The 24032-nt window shown below is 38.5% G+C and overlaps 1 protein-coding gene and 1 long non-coding RNA gene across 2 annotated transcripts; both read right to left on the reverse strand.

Moving 5' to 3' along the window:
• Positions 1–3996: 3996 nt before the first annotated feature.
• LOC119909191 lies at positions 3997–8127 on the reverse strand. Its single transcript, XR_005445397.1, has 3 exons — positions 7938–8127; positions 6329–6429; positions 3997–6225 (listed from the first exon to the last, which is right to left on the reverse strand). It is a non-coding gene; the product is annotated as an uncharacterized LOC119909191 (long non-coding RNA).
• A 7488-nt stretch (positions 8128–15615) lies between these two features.
• On the reverse strand, positions 15616–23256 carry taf1a (TATA box binding protein (TBP)-associated factor, RNA polymerase I, A). The gene is made up of 11 exons (XM_038727224.1): positions 23046–23256; positions 22117–22320; positions 21644–21807; positions 21167–21280; positions 20865–21063; positions 20484–20605; positions 19995–20153; positions 19611–19677; positions 19191–19314; positions 18905–19059; positions 15616–17176 (listed from the first exon to the last, which is right to left on the reverse strand). Exons 2-11 carry the CDS (start codon positions 22241–22243, stop codon positions 17130–17132), a joined length of 1278 nt encoding a protein of 425 aa, XP_038583152.1. The 5' UTR covers positions 22244–22320; positions 23046–23256; the 3' UTR covers positions 15616–17129.
• Positions 23257–24032: the final 776 nt, after the last annotated feature.

The following is a 24032-nucleotide window of genomic DNA, read 5'->3' on the forward strand; positions in this document are numbered from 1 at the left end:
CATACAACAGATAAATGTGTGACAAAACATGTGTAACCTTTATTAAAGAAAGAAAAGCCTCACTCAGATGAAACACAGAGTGTTCAGGCCAAAAACCAGTTAACACAACATATGCCACAAAATCAGAGCTAATCAGAAATGACAGAAACTGACATTTAACTGACAATTTAACAGCTTTCAGCGGTTACAGATCAAGTGACATTTAAAGTGCTTTCATATCTTTGTCCTCAACTGACATTTCAGCTCATTTCAATGAAACCATTTAATGGTTTCACTGAAAACAGCAAATATATCACCTCTTCTGACCTCCACTGTTGAAACCAGGGCTAAATTTTTATTTCTCAAACAGAATACTGAATTTGAATAAAGTGATGTTATCTTTTTTTCTAACAACTTGAATGAGTAGGATTTGTCGACTCGCCATTTGGGGTCATGCCATTCAAAGTTGGCACAAGGGCAGCCGTAGTCGAGCAAGCTTTAGGTGAAATGGGGAGCGTGACGCGAGTACAGCGGTTAATCACAGAAACAGAGTGTCGTTTTCTGATTGTGATGCTGTGTGTACGTGGCTCGGCCCTGCCCTCAGTCAAACAGACACACTGACCCGCAGTTATGCATCTGTGGCACAGACTGAAAGCAGAACGAAGTGAACTATACGGGACAGCCCTTGTCGAAACACAATTTACTCCAAAGGCTTTCAGTGCTTATGCTTCACCACACACTTCAACTGACATCTTCTTTTAGTTTAGACGCATGTACTAATTCCTATCAGGACTTCACTTCAATTAACACTTGAAGGTCAATTTCTTACCTAGGGTTCGCCAGACTTTCAGCTCAACTGATACTGACTAACTGAATATTATGCAGTGCTCACACAATATGATGATAAGAATTTTAGTTTAAAACAAACAGAATGTGATGAAGTATCTGTTCTGATGTTAGCATGCTAACAAGTTAGCCCCGTAGTTTCAGCTGGGAGATGTTTGTGAGCGTAAAGTTCACAAGTGCACACAAAGCTCTTACACCTATTTTTCTTATTAAACAGAAAAATACAGCCGCACACCTTCTGAGTTTAAGTTTCTCTATTTCACAGAACAAATTGCCTTGTTAACAATACAGCCGCACACCTTCTGAGTTTAAGTTTCTCTATTTCACAGAACAAATTGCCTTGTTAACTCACCACTTCATTCAAACTCGACGAAAACAAAATAAAATTCACCAAAACCATCTTGGTTAGTCTTTCCACTCTTCCAACAACTACCAGCTCTGCTTTGGTGGAAATAAACCCTAGTTTAACATCTAGTTAGATGTGAAAATATTTTGCAAGGCAAGTTTATTTGTATAGCACATTTCAACAACAAGGCAATTCAAAGTGCTTTACATAAACAATAAAAGTAATAAAGGGAAATTGAAAAAAACACACATTTATAGATCATTTTTAAAAGAGTGAAATAGAAAATAAAACAGGATAAAATACATTTTAAAGAGTTAAATAGGAAATAGAAGCAGGGTAAAACAGGACAGTAAACGTCACAGCGCAGTGCATGACATTAATCCACAGCCTTACATTTTCTGAGAGTTTGTTCCAGATATATGGAGCTTAAAAACTAAATGCTGCTTCTCCATGTTTAGTTTTGACAGAAAGCAGACCTGTCCCAGACAACCCAAGAGGTCTGGATGGTTCATAACGAAGCAGAAGATCAGAAATGTATTTTGGTCCTAAACCATTCAGTGCTTTATAAACCAACAGCGGGATTTTGAAATCAATTCTTTGACGTACAGGAAGCCAATGTAAAGACCTCAGAACTGGAGTGATGTGATCCACTGTTTTGGTCTTAGGTCCTTTTTTAGGGAGCCCTGTAAAGACACCGTTACAGTAGTCGAGTCGACTGAAGATAAATACATGGATAAGTTTTTCCAGGTCCTGCTGAGACGTAAGTCCTTTAATCCTTGATATATTCTTCAGGTGATAGTAGGCTGACTTTCCATGACTACACCAAGATTTCTGGCTTGGTTTGTGGTTCCTAACCTTACCAATTGAAGCTGAGCACTGACTTTTCAATCGTTCTTCCTTGGCTCCAAACACAATAACTTCAGTTTTATCTTTGTTTAATTGAACTGCTCAATACAGTCACTCAGTGCCTGTATGGGATCATAGTCCCCTGGTGAAATGTTTATGTAAATCTGTGTGTCATCTGCATAATTATGGTAACATATTTTGTTGTTTTTCATAAACTGAGCCAGTGGAAGCATGTAGATGTTAAACAGAAGAGGACCCAGAATGGAGCCTTGGGGAACTCCACAGGTCATTTTTGTTTGCTCAGATGTGTAATTATCTATAGACACAAAGTAGTCCCTTTAAGTAGTCCCTTTAAGTAGGATTCAAACCAGTTTAGTACTGTGCCAGAAAGTCCAACCCAGTTTTCAAGTCTGTCTAGTAATATGTTGTGGTCAACCGTATCGAATGCAGCACTTAGATTCAATAATACTAAGACTGAAATTCTGCCACTGTCAGTGTTTAAATGGATGTCATTGAAGACCTTAACAAGAGCCGTCTCAGTGCTGGGGTGTGGTTGAAATCTTGACTGGATGACATCAAAACAGTTATTTAGTGCCAAGAAAGCACCAAGCTGTTAAAAAACTGCTTTTTTCAATGATTTTACTTAAAAACAGGAGATTTGATATGGGCCTATAATTGCTCATTAGTGACCTGTCTAGATTGCTCTTTTTTAAGAGTGGCTTAATGACTGCAGTTTTCAGGGTCTGTGGGAGATAAAACCTGAGAGCAGAGACATGTTGACCATTTGCAGTAGATCTGAGACCATGCATTTAGAAACATTTTTGAAGAAACCTGTTGGTTGAATATCAAGGCAGCATGAGGAGGATTTCAGATGTTGTATTATGTCCTCCAGGTTTTTATGGTTAATAGAATCAAATTGTCTCATGTTATATGAATTGTTTTTCTAAGTTTACACAGGGACAACACATATCCTGTACCTGACATGGAAGCACTGATTGCTTGTCTAATTTTTTGAATTTTGTCTGTGAAGAAGGAGGCAAATTCATTGCAGGCCCTGGTGGATAGAAGTTCAGAGGCTACAGACACAGGAGGGTTGGTTAGCCTGTCGACAGCAGCAAACAGGGCACGTGCATTATTAGTGTTTTTGGTGATGATTTCGGAGAAGAAGGACCACCTTGCATTTCTCAGTTCTAAATTATAAATGCGAAGTCTCTCTTTAAAGACGCCATAATGAACCTGGAGTTTTGTTTTCCGCCACCTACGTTCAGCTTTTCGACACTCACTTTTTTGAGTTCTTACCAGCGTGGCATTTCTCCATGGAGATCTTCTCTTACCAGAGATCACCTTCAACTTAGCTGGTGCAATGGCACATTTTTAATTTTAGAATTGAAATTTTTTACAAGCTCATTAACTGAGACCCATGCCTCAATAAGCCTCAATAAATGTTTCACTAGTGTTTTCAGTGATATGCCGTTTTGTGATTACCTCTGTTTGTACATTTGTGTGCACAGAGATAGCACTCTCAAGAAAACACAGGAATGATCAGAGAGAGCAACATCAGTCACCACAACCTTGGAAATGTTCAGACCCCTGGAGATGACTAAGTCCAAAGTGAGCCCCTTATTTTGTGTGGGCTCCGTCACATGTTGAGTCAGTCCATAGTTATCAAACACAACACGGTTCTTTAGTCCCTCTGTCCTGGGGGTTGTCAACATGGATGTTAAAATCACCAACAATAACCACACAGTCAAAGTCAATACAGATTATGGACAGCAGTTCACCAAAGTCATCAAAAAAAGTTTGCACAGTATTCAGGGTGCCTGTAGATATTTAGAAAAATAGCTTGAGATGTGAAATTCAGCTGAAGAGCCACATATTCAAAAGAAGCAAAATTCCCATTAGACATCTTTTTGCATTGAGGGAGTCATTAAACAAAATGGCAACTCCACCTCCTCTCAGCTTCACTCATAAAACTGAAGTTGGGAAGGGTAGACTCGATAAGGACAGCTGCACTGTTTTCTTGGTCCAACCAAGTTTCATTTAAAAACATGAAATTAACATTGTGAGTAATTATAAAATCACTGATTAAAATGTTTTTGCTGCCAAAGACCTAATGTTTAACAAAGCTAAATTTAGTGTGTTAAAAACATTATCTGGCCCTCTTTTGTTTTCAGCGGACTGCGGCTGACGAGGAATTAATACTAAATTAGCAGGATGTAATGAGTGCATCCTGTTTCTTAACAGAAAAAGAATGGTGAATGTGTTACCTAACAAGAAAGGGATGGAGAAGGCTACCAGCACACTTGTCCTGGGAAGAGTCATGAGTGCTATTTTCCTTGTAGCCTGGACCCAGCACATATCAGTCAGAGCTTGCTGGGCTTTTTCGCCATTGTAGAGCGGGAGGACGGGTTGTGCGCCATATTTGTGACACATGTGTCATGTGTTTGGCTTTACATTCTGTTACAAGCTCTCTGATGGTCCTGGTCGGAGCCGCTGTAAATCACCTCGGTACTATATTCTCTGTCATCGAACTGGCCTCCTTTTCTCGGAGGCTGTGATCGGCTGTGATCACTGGGAGGCCGGTTTCATTGCCCACGCGCCTGGCTCAGGTTTTGGAGTCCTTTCCAGTTAGCTGCATGGCTAACTGCTACTAAGTAGCTTACGCCAGTTAGTAGCAGTTACAGTATGACCTGATATGTGATATGCTGCCTCCCTTTCCATCTTTTACTCTTCAACTGACAATTTCAACTCTTTTTAATGCTTCATTTTCAATTGACACTTCAAAGCCTTTCAGGTCTTTTAAACAACTACAAAAAACGCCTTCACCTCTTTCACAACTTTTCATTTTCATACACAATTAACTTAACTGCTGTGAGTGTTTACACTTCAGCTGACATCTTCTTGTAGTTTATCATTTCTTTAACCGAATCCACACACCGACTTTAACCTATTTCTAAGCCTTAAACTTCAACTCCTTTCAGCACCACTATTTTATCATTTTGTAATTTTAACTTAATTCGGTATTTGTGTTGTGACTTCAACTAATACTTCAGCTGTTTCAGTAGGCTATTTCAACTATTTAAAATGTTTCCACTGCTTATTCATCTAGTGCTCTTCAACTTACATTTAAACTCTTTTCAAGGATACACTTCAGCTGACACTTCAAACCCTTTCAGGTTTCAAGTCTTCAAATTCGAACAACACTTATTCACTTCTTGTGATTAGAAAATCAAGAGTAATACAAATTGTGAAATAGTGTCCTATTAAAAAGCTAAATGGCATCTAAAACAAAAGAGCTGCCTGAAATCACCAAAAAAATAAATAAATAAGACCAATTGTCAGTGTATTGCTACATTAATGTGTTAAAAATGATACTATTGATGATTATTATAACACTCATCTTGTAATACTCACCTTCTTCAAAACCATCTCACAACCCTGAGGGGAGTTCCATCTGAAGGCTGAGAACTACTGAAATTAGCTTATGATTGTAGGCAGTAAAAAAAAAAAATCATCTGCTAGAAGGACAAATGTCTTCTGTAAGGGTTGCCTGTGTGAGGAGGCCAGCGGCTCTGACAGATTACTGGGAGAGGTATGGTTTACACCTAACAATAACAGCTACATCACTGAACTCATAACAACACGATTTCCTCTGAGTTGGGCTAGTCTGCTCAGTATTATTCATTGAAGTTGGCATGTCCCTTCGCCTGAGGAGGGGTGAATCATCCTCACGGTCACTTAGCAACAACCAAATATTGTAGTCAGCAATCAAAGAAATTTAAACATTCGGTCTCACTTGCTTGCATATATACTCAAGTGTATAGTGCTTAAAGTCAGTGATGACGCGTCTCTAATCTTACTATAGTGCTTGATATGTATGTATAGTGGCTCCGTGTGCAATTTTGGTTTACCTCATGCTTTGATGAAATCTGAGATAATGATCTCAAGAATAGCAAATACTGTCATTCTGCCTGCAGTGGGAGCCCAATTTAATTCTGACCTTATCCCAGAATGGAAGCATATCATACACATGGATGGATTTACACGACTGAGGGTATTAGATGATGTCCCCTGATATTTATACCCATCGCCCACAGTGAGTGTCTGTTTATTAAACGGTTGTGTCTTTGCAGAGGTTATAAACCAAACTTCTCAGCCGTGGCCGTCGAGTGGAGCGACTTAGCAGAAATGCTCGCTGGCCTCGACCTCTGAAACAAACACAGGGATAACACAATATAAATAACAATGACTCTCTCTGCACCCATTGCTAATCATGTCTAAATAGCAACTGTTTCTAGGACAGGGGGTCACCTGCTGCATGGCTGTGTGGGAGCCAGGGCCTTTTAGCTCTGCATGGCTGTCCCAGAGGGGGCTGAGTTTTAGCCTCCATTGGCAGCTGCTCTGGACTATAACTGCAATAATAAGACTGTAAATTAATGAGAGACACTAGTTCAGACTTATTTGACTTTGTTTAAATGCAAAACTGTGAGATTTCATGTCTTTATTGAAGAAGATTTTTGAATGAAGTGTGAGTCTCTATAGTTAGTGTTCTTTCCTTCTTCAGCCAAAGTTGCTAATACAGATCATGTTAACTCCCGACATTATTCTACACAAGCTGTTGCGGCTGTCAGAAATGTAAAACGCTTCACTTCCTGTATGACAGAGGATGATTTTGCAAGGAAAAACTTACCAGACAGCAGGTGCATAGAAAGGCAAATGGATCAGCTATTGAATAACAGATGACCACTGAGTTATTCAGTGAATAGTAAACATTTAACTTTATTTCTTCTATATTTGACACATAAATCTGAGTTTTGGTCCTACTTATTAATTTAGTGAATGTGAATCATGTAACACATCTACAAAATTCTGCATTGTATCCCAGTGGAGAAGCATACTAAAGCCATGCTGCTTAATACTATTCGCCTGCTAAATGTAAAAAGTAATTTGCATGCAGTGGAAATCCTCCTTTAATCAACACCGCGTAAAGTAGCTCATCCGCCTGATATCATTACAGCTGCTTTACACACACTGGACAAGTTGCACTAGTAAAGATTTTATGAAAATAAACCCATCATATCACCCTAAATGACACTGGCAGTGACGGTGTACTGTAGGTTTACCTTATTTGCCTAAATGATATTCGGATGTCGGATATGTACAATGTAGAAAGTGATGAACAGGGTGTGAAGAAAATTTCAAATAAATGTAGACTGGGAGCAAAATTCAAACTGACAGTAGTAAGCAAGCACTCAACTCACCAACATCAGACCGTTTGCATCTCTGGTCCTTTGGTTTGTTTTAGTATATTAAGAAATGTTTTGTGAATAATCTTCTGACTGAGGACTGAACATGTTTCAGGAATTCTGGGTTTTAAGACTCATTAAAATGAAAAGAACAAGTGCATATATTTGCATAAATGTAACTATTGTAGCTTTAATTTGTGTAGCTTTATCATAAAATGGTTCAACCACTATTATTATTTAGAGGGTCCACTCATTTGCTTTTTCCAGAGCTTTCAACAGCATCTCATGGTTTTAGAAAGGAGTTTGCTGTTAGATGTGACCATCCACATCAATTTCCGCAGGCATTTTTTAACAGAGGCATATGCAACCATCTGTGCTCACATGAACAAAGTTTCATGCTTTGGTCAGGTGACAAGCTAGGGTTTTCCATCGGCAATCATTAACTTTTACATTTTTCAGATAATCCAGTGGGGTTTTAGTTTAGAAGAACTCAACCCATAAAGGAACTTCATTCCAAATAATGTTAAATCACCAAACTTGTAGATACATGGCTTCCAACAGCAACAATATGTTGATCAAATCACATGAATCCAAGACATTGATGTCTATTTTAGATTACATGCTGTAAATCATTTACTGTTCTTCTTACTGAAACAATGAACAGTGATATTCACCATAATTTTGTTATTTTGCTATCTGCAGCCAACATCAGTAAGTCCTCCTGAGAGCACATCATATGACCCAGCAATCTTTGTCCTCAGATTCTCTCTCCCTTTATCTGAGTCTCCTTGGGAAACTAATGATATCCTTTCATGCTCTTCGCCTCCTTGTTCACAGACTGACAAAGTGGAAGCCTACAATGCAGGAAAGCTGATGAGTATGCAAATGACTGGAGAGACAGAGACAGAGACAAAAGGGGAGAAATGAAAGCAGTAGTGGGGAGTGATATGTGTCATTTGGTGATGTCATGCATCCAAGAGTCCAGGGTGACAGCGGCGGTGGTAACGGCCTGAGTCAGAGAATGACATCAACGCTACAAGCTGTCAGACAGGTTGTGAAAGGGCTTAGTCCCATGCTCCTATTGTTCTCTGGTTAATGCTGTTATTCAGCCTGCCACCGGCCTTACCATTTGTTAATCTGACCTAACACACAGTTTAACACAGGACAAAGACATACAAACAGCAAATTTAAAGGCCAGCATAGAAAAAAGGCCAGCGGTGAAATGTCAGCCTGTAATACACAATCACAGCTTTTTGAATACAAAAGGAGAAGCACACAGTTTTGAGTGAGGTCAGGCGATGAAAATTTACTAGCAGACAGATTCAACAGAGGTTACAAAGCTTGAATTGATTAGCTCAGTGTTTGGCTTCTATATCATGAAGATTCATTAGAGGCTAAGCCTGGTCATAGTCTATGCTTTTTTTTAGTGTCAAGAAATCCCATGAAAAGACCTAAACCAACAATGAACTGATCCCTCAAACAAGTATTTCCTGAAACCCAAACCCAAATACCTAAATGACAAAATAGGTTGATTGTCACTTGCCCCAAAACAACATATGTGACCACTGGGAAATACCAGTCCAGCAACCAGAGCTTAAGTACGTTATGGAAGTCACATGACGTTACCCAATTGGTTAACGTTGTGAAATCGTCGTTGTTTGGTTAGGGTTTAGGCAAAAAAACTACTTGGTTAGGAAAAGATCATGTTTTAGGTTACTACATTAGTACATTAGTACATTACATACTTAGCTTAAGAATATAAGTGACCTACGAAACATTTTTCAACTTAAAACTAAAGGCAACTTTTTCTTTCACACAGGACTGGAACTTCTGCTTGAAAGTCCTGAGTTTGCTTGACCCATCCATCCACCCCAGCTACACCTCTTTGCATGGACATTGTTGCTCTTTATTCTTCGTCACCAGACTTCTTCCTTTGCTACCATCATACAGCCACTAGAGGTCGTGGCCTTACAGTAAACGTAAATATGTGTCCTAATAAGCTGCAGCATTATCGACCTATACGACAGTGTTTCTATTGTGGACGGGCTGAATAAATCAAATTGTTGCACTGGGTAACATTCACTAGAACGAACATTTGATTAGCTCCCACCTACACTATCTTGCTGTCATACTCACTAGAGCACAAAATGTGTATTAAACCACAACTGAAAATAGTTCCCCACAAAGTCACTATTTACTCCTGTTTGAGTAACAATTGCTGAAACCTACAGTGACCAGCTGTTTTAGAAAATGACTGGGCATTTTTAAAGATTTACTTGTTCAATACAAATATATGGGCTTGGGTCTGAGTGCCACAGACAAGAAAGTGGGGTCAGAAAGTATTGAGAGATGGACTAGCACATTGTTGGTTTTGGTCTTTTTATATGAATTGTTAACAATAAGAAAAATATAGAATATCACCATACTTATCCTTTAAGATAAGGACATGGATATAATCAGTGTTACCATCAATGTGTTAGCATGCTACACTTGGTAATTAGCACTAAACACTAAGTACAGCTGAGGCTGATGGGAATGTCATTTGTTTTGCAGGTTTGGTAATAAGCCCAAGTTGTCAACAAATAGACATTTTGACATGATGTTGACGCTATGAAAAGTAATGACGCCATAATAATTCATCCTGAGGGGAACCTGGATGTCTGAATTAAATTTCGTTTAGAGTCTAACCAATAGCTGTTGAGACATTTCTCTCAAAACCAAAAATGTGAACCTCATGGTCGTTCTAAAGGAAACGTCAGGGGAGTCATTAGGATTCATCCTCTGGGGACCATACATATCAGTACAAAATGACATGCCAATCCATCTAAGAGTTGTTGAAATATTTCAGTCTGAACAAAACTGGTGGACTGACAGACCAACATTGCCATCCCTCGCTGCTAGCATGACTAAAAATATGGGTCCAAATAACTGGGGATCTGGATGACATACACCTGATGAGCTTTAATCCATTATTTCCACAGTTTGCTTACAAAGGGTTAAAAGCTTTTTCACTAATGCGTTTTAGTCACCCTTTAGGCAATAAATATCCAAATGACAAATTTTAACTGATGTCAAAGTTACTAGTTCATCCATATTATCTCCACTAACAGCCATCCAGACATCCAGGGGGTGAGAGGAAGTGCTGACTGAGAGAAGGATGAGTAAAGGCAGAAATGTAGAGACATACAGTCAGACAGGCCACGCTCTCCAGCTCCCACATTCATTCAAAATGCACCAGGCTTTGTTGTATTTTCCAACCACACAACCCCCAACTATGGAGACCCAGCACACTGACAAACAAGGCTTCTTTGGGGTCAGGCCGAGCTTGTTTGTTCGTTGCTCAATGTATTTGCCCAAAATTGAAGATAAGTACAACATGAGTCAGTGGGCACATATACGCTTACATGAGTCAGTGTGGTGTACGCAGTTTGGTTTCAGGAAAACCATTTCAAAGAATCATTCAGCCTACCTGGTATTATACCTGTAGAGTTTCAGAGGATTGCACTGAGTGTGAAACATACCTCATTTGCAGACTGCAGGTTTGATAAGTGTGCGTGGGTGTGTTGATGGATGATATCACCTCTGAAGTTGTATAAAAATGCATTAAGTTTGCTTTAGTTGAAAATCATGTCATATGTTTACTGAAAACTTGTCATTATCCTCCTCTGTATAGTCATAACATTCACAAGCAGGCCATGAAGATGCCATAAAATTTAAAGTTTACATCATGTTTGCAAATTTGGTCTTTCTGAGGCACTATAAATACATTCAGACTCTATAATATAAGATAAAACCTAAAAAGATGAAGAAATAAGGATATTATATCAAATACATGCAGTATGTTGCAGGAGGTTGGAATGCCACCTGCAGGAAAGGGCAATAATAACTCAAATCCAAAAGAACATCTTTATTTTATTGGGCACTTTTCAAAACATGATTACAGCATGGTTCACAGTTACAGATGAAAGAATTTAAGAACATAATAAGAAACAGAAAGTTATTAAATAAAATTTTAATAAAACTAATCTAAATTGTAAAATACCAGATTGTTCAATTGCTTCCATACTATCTAAGATCATTAAAGAAAATATCCCATTAGTTCCAATATTATGCATTTTGAATCATATGAATGACAACAATTGGCTAGAATTTAAGAAAAAGATGTGTCAGTTGGATTTATAGCAGTTAATTGGAAGACAGTTAATAAATCATGGCTACAAACTTTATGAAACATTTTTAAATTTAGAACAAATGTCAAATTCCATATACACACCCTCTCATGTAACTTCATCAGATTAATCCTCAGACACATTACCCTGTCCTAACTAAATAAATGTAAACAATACTATTCTGGATGCAGGCTATTACTTAAACCAAGCCTAGAGATTGGAGCTTTAAAAACACAATTTTGTTGCAACATGGATATTTGAATGTGTATGTACATCCATATGTTAGGGTTAAGATATAAGTGCAATGTATGTGCAGATGTATGAAGACTTGTGTGGATATATAGGCATTCAGAGGTAGTTCAATTTAGACATGAATATTTGTATGGATGTGTGGGTGTTTACGGGTGTGCACATGCGTTGATATGGTTATATATATATATATATATGTACATGTGTCTATATATTAAAAAAATATATATTTTTTGCTGTTTTTTACCCTTTCCTGTACCTGATGGTGCTCCTGACAAAAATATCTGGTTCTTTTGCAGCTAAATGTTCCACCATGTCCACCAGCTAGTTGCTAACTTTGTCTTTCTGCTATTTAATCATGAGCAGGTAGTGTTGGGTTCACCGCATGTGCTAAAAATGTGTGGATGAGAGCGGTGAGAGGGAACCAAAACAGTGAAGTTGCAAATCAATAAACAACCAGAAAGCTGCTTAAAAGAAATCAGGTCAGGTGATTTTATGTAGGTTCATCACAGTGAACGAGCACTTTCACTTTACACTTTAGTCTTTGGACCCTTTCTTAATATAAATAAAAAGAGCAGCTTTAACATGGGGTTTAACACAGCCCACAGAGTTTTCACAAATCTTAAGCTCAAATAGGAATGTCACTTGCCTTTGTTGAAATATTCACTTCTAGATGCAATATTTCATTCTGAGTCAAACCACCCAAAATACTGTCAGCCAAACCAAAAAAAACACAGCCTCCAAAGGTATCATCTGTAGATTGTGTCACTGCTGTCTTGCTTGTCTTAATAATTGATGCCTGCCTGGAATTCTGTTGTGCTTCTTTCTTTAAATTTTAGATAGTTCAGGGTTTAGTTTTTTCCCCACTTGTGCTGCAGTTGGCTGGCCTCCACAGACCTTGAAGGAAAGTCACAACATTTGCATTGCCACTTATCCCACGCAGGCACGCAAGAAATTAAACCTCCATAGCGTCAGGTGAATGCTCTGTTGGTCAGGACACTTTGCATTTCAGAGTCATTACATTGCTGTTCTGCACTGCTTGTCTTTTCTGAAGGAGGGAGGGGTATAGTGGGTTGTCCATGCAACTCTGCATCACCAACATTTCAGGAATGAATCCTGAGTAATTATCCTGTCTCAGTGATTGTCCAGTCCCCAGTGAAGATATGAGATCAGACGTAAATATATGTGGAGGGATAAGCTGTTTATTCCAAGGCCGAGATTTTATTCCACACTGGATAAATAGAGCAATCTTAGAAGTTACAAGAGGATCAGTTTGTGTTCACCAGCCTGATCTTTTCTGTGTCGGTGCACAGCAGAGAAAGCTCCTGGTCTTGGCACATACATAGAGCTGGAGCGCCGTCTCCCCAGAAATCAGCTCACAGTCTTTATTCTCCTAATACATTATTGAAAGCTATTTTTGCAGCTGCACTCCAAGAACAAAGGTATTGCCGTTGTCACTTTCAACTTCACAGACAGATTGGGGAGGATATTTTGGGAATCTATTTGTGTGTGTGTGCGTGCGTGTGTGTGTGCGTGCGTGTGCGCGCTTTTTTCCTTTCGTTGAAGTTCCCCAAGATTTGACTCCCCTCAAGCAATTTTTGTCTTTCTTAGCATCTGCCAGTATCATCAGTGTGTGTCAAAAGCCTTTTGTTATTTTGCTGTTCAAAAGCACCATCATAGATTTGGAATACACCCATTACACACTGCACTGGCCCTTTTGCATCCAAAGCAAATATAATTTTGACAAGATTTAAAGCTGACTTCTGTAGGATTTTCATTCATGAGTTTGATTTTTATTTCCCTTTCATTTTTGTTGTTTGATCATTCAGTTGCATTTTGAAGATGATTCAGACTTCAGCTTCATGTTTTCCTGTTTTATCTTCTTCCTGCTCATAGCATGCAGCACTGGCGAACACATCACTCTGTTAAGTCCAAATTGCATGGCTGAATTATCACACGTTCTCCCTCCACCTCCCTCTTTTCCCGCCCCTCTCAGACCACACCACACTTCAAATGTCTTGCTGAGTTACTGAGATGTTACACTGTCACTATGCAAGTCTGGATTTAAGGTTACAAATCCTCAGAGCTCTGCAGACCAACCAAGCGAGACCCTGAGTCACCAACTGCAGTGTGTGTGTGTGTGTGTGTATGTTTTGTGGCCTAGGAGAGGAGGGAAAACTCAATTAATGTCAGCCTGACACAACAAAGCAACATCCAGAGCCTTTCTATGCCAGGCATAAAATTAAAACATCTCTCTCTACACAATTTCTTTGTGTTATTTTCTCGTCAGCAAATAGATTCGTCTGCAACCTGAGCTAGTGATTAATTACACAACAGTTATTATGCCTGTCAGTTCACAGTGGGGTTAGGCCGAAGATGTCAGTAAATTTCTCCCAGAGCTAGAGGAAGTTTAAAGGGTCTGTTAGAGTTGTCAGATGAGCCCACAGAGAAAGTTTTTTTTACCTGATTGATTTTACAGCACAGTATGTTCCAGCAACCTTGGGGTGCATTTCCAGATGAACATACATCACTGCGTTTCCTCTTAGACTGAACTCTGACCAAGCTGGTGGAACCGGTGGAGCTGCTCGGCAGCCTGTAGCACCAGTGGATGTACTCAGCAGCTTGTAGGTGTGTAACCCTCCCTCCACCTGCCATTATTCTCCCAGACTCTTACAGTAAAAACAAGTTTTAAAGGAAAAGGATAAATAAAAGCAATCATCATTTTGAGGAAAGCTGTGTGCATCATGGCATTTTCTGGGTACTGAATGATGTTTGCGTTTAAATGATTGATTGTATGATTTCTATGATGCTAAAAAGCTCGACCGATACTGGATTTTGTAATATCAATAACAATAATTGAAAGTTAAAGAAACAGCTCAACATTTTGTGAATTACCCTCATCCACATTCTTGCTGAGATTTAGATTTAAGATCAGTACCACTCTCATAACTTCACAATAAATATGAAGGTGCCTCCAGCAGCCGATTAGCTTAGCATGAAGCCCACCCCCACAACACGTCATTTTTACACAAAGGTTTTTGTATAGCTTCAACAAACAAGATATAACGTGTTAATTACCAAACTTTAGAGTGGCTGGTAGACAGGACTTTGATATCTCCAAACAGAGCGATAGTCTGTTTCCAGCCATCATGGTAAGCTAAGCTAGCCAACTGTAGCTTCATTTTCATTGTGCAGATATGAGTGGTATCAATCTTCTCTCAGAAAGAAAGTGAATAAGCTTATTTGGTTACACTTTATAATGAAGGTATAAATCATATTCTTAAGTAGTGCTTAACTAATGCATACTTGAATGCATGAATTAATGCGGGATGTATCATAAACTTCTGTTGCTCAGTCACCATTAACAAATTTGCTTGTGTTATTGTTGTTGTCGTCACATTAATGGGTATCAATCTTCTCATCTCACCATATAGCCTATTTCATATTAGGCCAATATTAGCACGAACAAGCTAATATAAACACTCTTAAACTTGCTCAGACTTTTCCCATACCGATTATAGCTAAATTCTTAATTGATTTTCCAGAAAATATATTTCTCAGCTTATTGATACTGTATATCACAAATCAATAAATAATTCCTCATACTGTGATAGACTATTTTATCCTTGTTGCCCTCTGCTACCTCAGTGTCTACACAAAGTAAACATGGACGATAGAGGAACAAAAGCTGCACATTTCTAGTTACAGTCTTGTTGAAAGCGAGGACCTGCCCCAGACCCCTGCTGCGGCCTCAGCAGAAACAATAAGACGATAGCTTCATTAGGGACACTTTGTGTTGTTTGTGTGTCTCGATGACCCCTAATCTGTGATCACGTCTGAGGTCAGACTGTTCACCAGTGTGTCTGACCGCTACGGTCAGAGAACTCAAACCCACACATGCCAGATCTTCGTTGACAGATTTGACGAGAGAAGATGACAAGAATCAAGCTTGTTCACATCACACTTGTTGTACAGCTACCCGAGAGGCTCCATTTGTGGAGTGATCTTTCAACGCAAGAGACCCTGAGACAGGAGAGTCTTCACTATGAATCTCTGAACAAAAGAATTAGCTCTAAACTTACAAGGTGCCCTTGAGAAAGAAACCAAACTCCCAACAGAGCCACACTAGACAGAGGGAACAGTGCAATGACTCTGAGCATCTGTGTGGGCGATTAAAAAATTCAAAGCGCTGAGGGGGAAAAAAAGCTTAAAAGGTCACAACCAGGACGCAATCCAAAGCAGTGACCAGCTCCTAATACGACCATCTTCACTGCTCCCCGAGTTTTTAATTTTCAAACGACATGTGTTGCATATTCCCAGATCCCTTCTGCAGCTGCTCCTGTGGTCGGGCAAGTGCTTTGGGCTTTGGTTTATGTAATGACTGCAAAACAACACACACACACAAACAGTACGGCTGACTGAGTTGCTGCATGGCCAACTTTGTGGCAAGCCGAAACAGAATCATTATAAACACTTCCATTTCCATTCCAACACTGCCATGCTGCTGGACGCAAGACTTTATATCATGGATCCATCCAAAAGGAGAGTAAGCACAGCGTGTCAAGTCCAGGATCCTGTCATGCCATTAGAAACATTGTTAAGAACAGAAATATATATTTTCTACAGAAACTGAAAAGATGGAAAATGGAAAATATACACTGGCCTCTTTTCCACAAGGTACTCTGAAATGTCAGAACTTTGTGAAAAGGAAGCTTGACAGCATTGACATGGGTGTACTGCATGTGTGCAAAATATTAGCACATGTAAAAACTGACCACAAATCAAATATGATCTTTTACTGAAGGCACCTCGCTATTAGCAGCAACCACCTGTCAATGGTCTGTCCCGCTTACTTAAACATCTGCTTATCACTTTGCTGACAGGTCTGTGCTAATTATTCCAACAAGACAATCCTGAGAGAAAATCGGACTGAGAGAAAATCCCTCAGACCAAGTGGCGTACACTTTCTTGTATCCTTAAAACCCCCATAGAGCGGTCAATGGTCAGCTGAGGCTCCATTAAAATGTTTACAGAAACCAACACGAACACTGGCATTCAGAGCTCCACTCAGTTTCTGTCAAAATTAGGTGCTCATACCCTCCAGAGACGCACTGCTAAAGTACAGAACAACAGCTCCACATAGTGGACGATCCAGCATGTGCCTTGATAATAAAGCTCGAGGTGCAGTTTAGCAAACGTGAGCGAACAATGTTTAAAAAAAGATTCAGTTTTGACCTTTGGAACATAAATCTGTATGTCAGTGAAACTTTATATTTTAACACCCAAAAAAAGAAATCTTAATGAAATAAAGTTCATGTCAAAAGTGCATTCGTGAAGACTCTTGCTCTTCATCATGATGCTTTTGACGGGGTTTTTCCATTGTTCCGACAGCCTTTCAGGCCCGTGCTTGATTGTGAAGACATAAATATCGTCTCTGTGAGTTCAAGTCTACTCTCCACTAGTTCCCTGTCCAGCTGTGTACTTCAGCGTTAGATCTGAAAGAAAAAGACATTGATGAACTGTAAAGCAAAATTACATAAAGATCTACAGTAGATCAGTGTTTTCAGACTAGCTGAAAGCTGAAAATGGTGCCACAAAGGCGAGAACACTTTAAGTATGAAACTCAGTACCTACTTAACATATCAATATTATCACAAACAGTAAGTAGAAAACATTGTTTTCTACTTAAGGAAAAACTGATTAATACACCAAGTTCTTCAAAGATAATGAACCACGTGTCATTGGTAAAATATTTGCGAAGAAAACCTTGTCGCTTAAAACTGTTTCCAGTTCTTTTTTTACCTGTAACTTCAGGGTTTCCTTAAACCATAAAAACTTCTATCTGAAAATACAAAGTCAGGTTTCCTTGTTGTCTGATATGCACCTATTTTCATTCTACCACTAGTTGTCGCCAGTTGCACTAAAATCAGAAGTTCTATAAGCCGATCAGCCATAACATTATGACTAGGGTTGGGTATCATTTAAAATTTTACGATACCAGTACCAAAACCAGTACCCTTAAAGTGATAACGATACCAATTGAGTACTTCATTTGATACCTTGGATAAAATGCCACCTGCTGAAGCCATATAGTAATTTGGTAGACTATTATTATTTTTATTGTTATTATGGACAAACAAGGTTTTCTATTTTATTTGTTCTTGTTTCAAATAACTGTTACATAAAAGGTATTGGGAAATTGTATCATATAGTCACACTGGTAGTATTAGCCTATGAGGGGAAAGACAGCTTAGGAGTTTTTTATATTTGAATGAGAGAGGAGTGAAATAGTTTAGTGACCTAATAAGTTGTGGGAAATTAATTTAACAGAAACTTATTTTGTTAACTTTCGATCAATAAACTGAATTTAAAGATCTTTGCGAGTGCTTTTTCCTTTATTGGTGAGTCGCAAACCTTCTCCAAAAACGTCAGTACAAAACGAGTAAGGAGTCTGTTTAAACTAGTCACTTAACTACACTAAAGACACAAACAGAGGAGAAGAGAGGCTGCACGTCCAGCCGATCACACCAACTAACACCTGATGCAGCTGGAGGCTCCGTGAGTAAAATCATCTGATTGCTGCTACAGCACAAAAGCGTTTAGTTGATGTGATGGAACGCAGCGATCGATCAGTGACAAGTCATGTGAATAGAATAAAAAATGTACAGAGAAGTGTTAAATGATACCAGAAGATGAAACCAACCGAAAGCCAAGCTTGTGGTGATAAACTTGCAACAGCGACAAACATGACTGAGACCGCAGCCGAAGGTGAGCGGCTGTTAAAATCATGCATGGACTCGCCGCATGCAGATTTATTTATTTATACAGTTCACGGTTCAGGAACATAAGGAGAAAAAAAAAAGTGTGCTCCTCTCTTTCTTTCAGTGTGTTGTGACCACCTGCTGGTCATAATATAGGTCTCCCTTTTGCCACCAAAACAGCCCTGACGGGTCAAGGCATGGACTCTGACATCTTTCCATCAGAACCAGCATCAGCTTTTTCAGCAATTTTACCTCCAGTACCTCGTCTGTTGGATCGGACCACATGGGACAGCCCTCGCTTCCCATATGCATCAGTGAGCTTTGGTCGCCTATGACCCAGCGTAACCTTCCTTGGGTCACTTTTGACAGGTACTGACCACTGAAGAGTGTTTGGAGATGCTCTGACCCAGTCATCCAGCTACCTGCAGGAAGTGATTTTATGCCCATGTACAACCCACTTACCTGGGCAAAGGATTTTTGTCAGTGATGCCTTCACTTCTACGAGCTCAGGGTTCTCCTCAGAGTCTTTGCTGGCGTGGAAGCTTGTAAAGTGCAGAGCCGGCCACCAGTCCTTTCTTGCAGCCATTTTCTCAAAGACAACGTTCTTCCAGTCTTTTCTGTTTTAAAACACAAACATACAGAACAGCCTTCAACGACAATTTGTGACATTCAAAAAAAAACAAAAAAAACATGCAGTCTCTATTAAGTTTTATCAGAAATAGAACTTTCCCAAACATTTTGTACGTACTGTATCTGTAATTTTTGAATAATGGTCTTTAAATGCTTCCACACGTCTAGGTTGCTCTTCCAGCAGGCAAAGTCCAGCATTTCCAGAATGACTTCTAAAGCTTTCTGGATGTCACTTTTTTTCTCTGAGAAAAAACACAACCAGCAAAAATGACACAAAACACATCAATAATGGATATAATGAAACAGAGAAGGAGACATGGCTGTAACAAATGAGATAATACTTTAATTAAAAACTTTACAATCAAAATAATCTTTTCTAAAACCCCATAAAGTAACATTTTTAGTTACCACTAAAATTAAACTTTTCTTCACATGAATTTGATTCACTTTAATTCCGTTTATCATTAATTATCTGGTAAGACTGGGAACTGTTTTTCCAAATGGAAGACATTTAATTTCAGATCAAATCTGCTTTTACCTGACAGAAGCAGGAGACCGCTATACTCCAACATCAACTCATGGCTAGGGACTAACACATGGAGGATCTACGGGACAAGAAAGTAAAGTTTTATGGATGCATTACACACAATGTGTTTTTGTGTGCTTAACTGTAAATCTAATAACAGACAGGCACAAGTTCTACTTTTTTGTAAGTGGCTTTATAAGGATCATTACTACAGTTTCATGTCTCTCTCTAATATCAGTTATAAAATTACACAAAACAATAAATACATTAAGTACTCTCGAGTACGTATACACTCTAATTATATGCTCTTAAATATCAGTTTTATCTTTAGAAACTGTTGTGGAAACTAAGCAAAAATGGGTTAAGTGATATATATACACTTATATACACTTATACCTTCAATGCTTTCATTAGTTTCCTCTCTGAAGTATCGTGCCGTTTCAAGTACTGGTACAGATATACATGTGCATTGGGATTGGGGGGGAAATTGCTGTCATAAGCATAGTCATTAAGGACTTTCAAGGCCTCCTCATGGTTCCCATAGAACTCCAGCATCTACCAAAATAAAAAAAACAGTTAAACAATAAGTAGATGTTGAACTGGGCCTGAAAGTTGTTGTTTCTTGAGCGTGAAACACATTGATGATATCAAACTGTATAGAAGGGCTTAAACTATTTTAATTATCAATTAATCTGCCGTTTACTATCTACTCTTTAGCACACAATTTAGGTATATTATCAAAGAAAACCACACTTGAGGAATAAGATGCAGTGAATTTTCTGTCAATTGACTGGATTGCTCTAGTCAATTCTATTTCATCTTGTGATGTTAAATATATATGTTTCTATAATTAATCTTCATTCCCTGTGGCAAACGAGTGCTTACCTCAACATAACTCAGTATGAAGGGATCCCAGACGCCAGGATATTTTAAAATCTCCTTTAAATTCACAGAGGCTTGTCTGAAGTAGTTGTGCATGTCAGGGTTGTCACCAAAGTCTGGATCATCTGAAACAGAGGACCAGTTTACTTCTCATTATTTACAAAAAGTAAATAGATTCAAATCATCAGTCGTATTAGAGGGAATTTAGTGGAAAGAGTGTACACACAAATAGATTTCCTACAACCTCATCACTTTTCTTCTTTTTTTACCAGAGTAGTAACTGGGTCTGACCAGTAGGTGGCAGTGTGACATCACACAAGAGGTTGTGTAAGGGATCCAGGTAAATAATAAATGCTTTGGGTGTGAAGCTGCAGATCCACTTACCAGTGTTGGGTTGTGTACACTTTTTGTCACACCAGATGATATAATCCAGCAAACTCCTGTAGGCCTGGATAAGTTTTGCCCTCTGATCCTGAACTGCTGACTCCTTCCCATGCCTCCAACCTTCAGCGACAGACAGCTGACGCTTTGCATCCTCGATGTGACCATTAAGCAGCAGGTGGAACGATTGTTCAAGACAAATCTAGAGAAGCAAAGGCCTCAAATCAAATGTTTGAAAAAAAAAAAAAGAAGTAAGTCCACATGAAAACTGTGCACTGTGTGGTCAGGTCTACTAGCTAACATACCATCAGGTAATGTCTAACTCCAGAGTGTTTCATTCGTTCATAGATGTTGTTGTAGTCTTCCATCTTTGAGTTGGGGTGATGGTGAAGGATCTCAGCACTGATGCGCCAAATAAGCTGGGATAGCAAATTGCAAAAAAAGTGTTAAGATCAAGGATGTGGAAACTTGCGTACAGTCTTTTATCAAACTGTTTACATAATTGCACAGTACTTTATTTATAAAAACAGACTCAAATTTGCAATTTCAGCTAAATTATATTGAGTGGATGATGAAAAAGAATTACATTGTATTTTTAGAAGCATGGCTTTTGTGGCGGTGTTTTTTTTTTACTTTGGAGAGAGGTCAAAGTATTGTCTGTTCAAGTTGTACTATGGATTTATGTCTAGTCATCCGTTTGTCTCAGAATTGAAATTGTATAATTGGTGTCTCACTGCCTGTGTGACACAAAAACATACTAACACAGACAAAACCAAACCTACCTCCTTATGCTGTTGAGCTGTGCCATTGGTTGAGTCGTCTAACATTTGTGGGTAACATGCCATATATTCTGCTGCCTCTTGCCATCTGTGATGTAGCAGGGCTTCTCTGATCTGCTCCAGACAGATTCTGGTAGTCTGGTGAAACCCAGTTTCCTTAGGTGTCTCTAAAGATAAAAAAAATCAAAGTTATTATTTGATGACAGGAAGGCATTTGTCATAAAAATGATTAACTACCACAGGTTCTATAGCTTGACTGATACTGGACATTATAGGCTGATCCCAACGATCTTGAAGACATCGACATCTAAATTACACGCATTATATCTTTGATGTTAATGCTATAACATTTTATATTTAATAGCCAATATATACACCGATAGCGATATCTTAGCCCACATAATTTATCATTCTATCTCCAACAGGTTCTATATTGTAAAGAGCAAATGTATGTAGGTACATTCTGTACAACTCACCTACACACACGGGGTTAACCAGAGGGAGCTTATATTTTTTCCCTCTTTTTGAAGAGTTGTCATCTGAGGAATCATTGTCATCCTCTAAGTTTTCAAGAGTCCCTAGCTCAATTCTCAAGTCATCCATAATCAGCAAAGCACTTAGACTCAGGTGATATAGCTGCCTTTTATCACTCGCTTTGATGCTCAGTGTATGACTTCCACCTGCAGGGAGAAAAATGTTTGTGTCAGCAGGCAACTTACTTACATTACCCTTGCTAAACTGCAAAGGTCATGTGCCAATGATTATTTATTAATCGTTTGTTCTAAAATTAAATAAAATAAATAGTTAATGAAACATCAAATGAAAAATGCCCATCACAGTCTTAAGTCCAAGTCCTCAAATGGCTTTGTTGGTATGACCAATCTAAATTATATTTTCAGTTTACTATAATGAAAGACAAGGAAAAGCAACAAGTTCTCACATTTGATCAACAGGAGGATGCATTGGTATTTTATGCTTGAAAAATGACTTTTTCTCCTATTTCTAAAAGGAGCTACCGATAAATTTCCTGTCGATGAACCAATCACTTAATTTCAGGTTTCAGGTGTGGAGCTAATTGCTAACGTTATGTTATTAAGGTGCAACTGTAAACAGAAAGCCATTACAGATGGACACACACTAATACACCAGTGGTAGTATTGTTAAATGATATTTAAGACTTCAGTTAACGATAACTTTATTCTACAGCTGTAAGCTGTTATTGTAATTTGAGGCCAACTCACTAGCTTACGTTAACTTAGTTGGTTCCCTTTCTCAGCATTGTTCTGAATAAATGTAACCACCAACAAAGTTACGCCTGTTATATTAACTATATCAAGGTGAGATTTAGTTAGAAAAGGAAGGCGTATTCTCTATTAAAACAAAGTTAAATCACTTCCTAACTTACCTGCTGAGCAGCAACGTTAGATGTTTCTGAGGGTAAGCAAGGTGCCGATGCTAAATGAACAGCTAACGTTAAGCTAACCTGCATCGGTGAGCTAACGTTCAAATCAAACGTACAGTACCTATTCAGACTTTGAATCTATTGAAAGATTAATAGCATGCGGTGTTTTGTATTGTTCATTAATGTGACTTCCACATGTTGTGTTGTCAGTACAGTAGCTAAGGAAGAAGAATAAAAGCTACACGATTATTGGTTCCTGTGGCCGGAAAAGGCGGAGCAAAGAGCTTCTTCTTCTGCAAATTTTTTATTTTTTATTTGTGTTTACCATTTCAACAACAGTAACAAGGCAATGCGTGCTCGAGGTAGTGCGCAGACCGTAACACAAAAAAAAGACACGTAATTTACAAAAACATAAAGAAATAATAATAAGTAAAAAGGCTCTAGGTTTCACAGCTTTATAGTTTGAGCAGTATTTGTGTGTCTAGGTAGGAAAGGAAGCAGGACATGAAGACCTATGATGAAGACAGTAAGGTTGGGTTTCTGTTTTGCAAACTTGCTGTTGTGTTTATGGGATTTATCTTATAAAGAAATTAGATTTATAACATTTTCTTGACGGCAAAAAAATACAACAAACAGAATAATCAATTTTGAATTTGATTTGAGTATCTCATTTTATGTTTAAAAAAGTTTAAGGTCATACCAAAAAGTCTGACTAAAGGTACAATCCCAGAAATGGTGACTTGTCATTTCATCTGTGTGGTGACAGAAGGAACAAGAGGATCGACATTTAGCCTGTATTTTACAATAACTGAATGAGATAAACCATGTAAAATATACAATATGTACCAATATACAAATTATTCTAAACAAACACAAAAGCAGGTTTACTAATTGTGTCCCTATGGATGGGTAATATTTTGGTTTGCTGAAAGAATTTTAAACCTGATGGAAATGTTCTTCTTCTTCTGCCAACCTGACCTCAGGTGACAT

Source organism: Micropterus salmoides, unplaced genomic scaffold (assembly GCF_014851395.1).
Source record: "Micropterus salmoides isolate LMB-PRFRI ecotype aquatic unplaced genomic scaffold, ASM1485139v1 Ms_hic_scaffold_18, whole genome shotgun sequence".
NCBI lineage: Eukaryota > Metazoa > Chordata > Actinopteri > Centrarchiformes > Centrarchidae > Micropterus > Micropterus salmoides.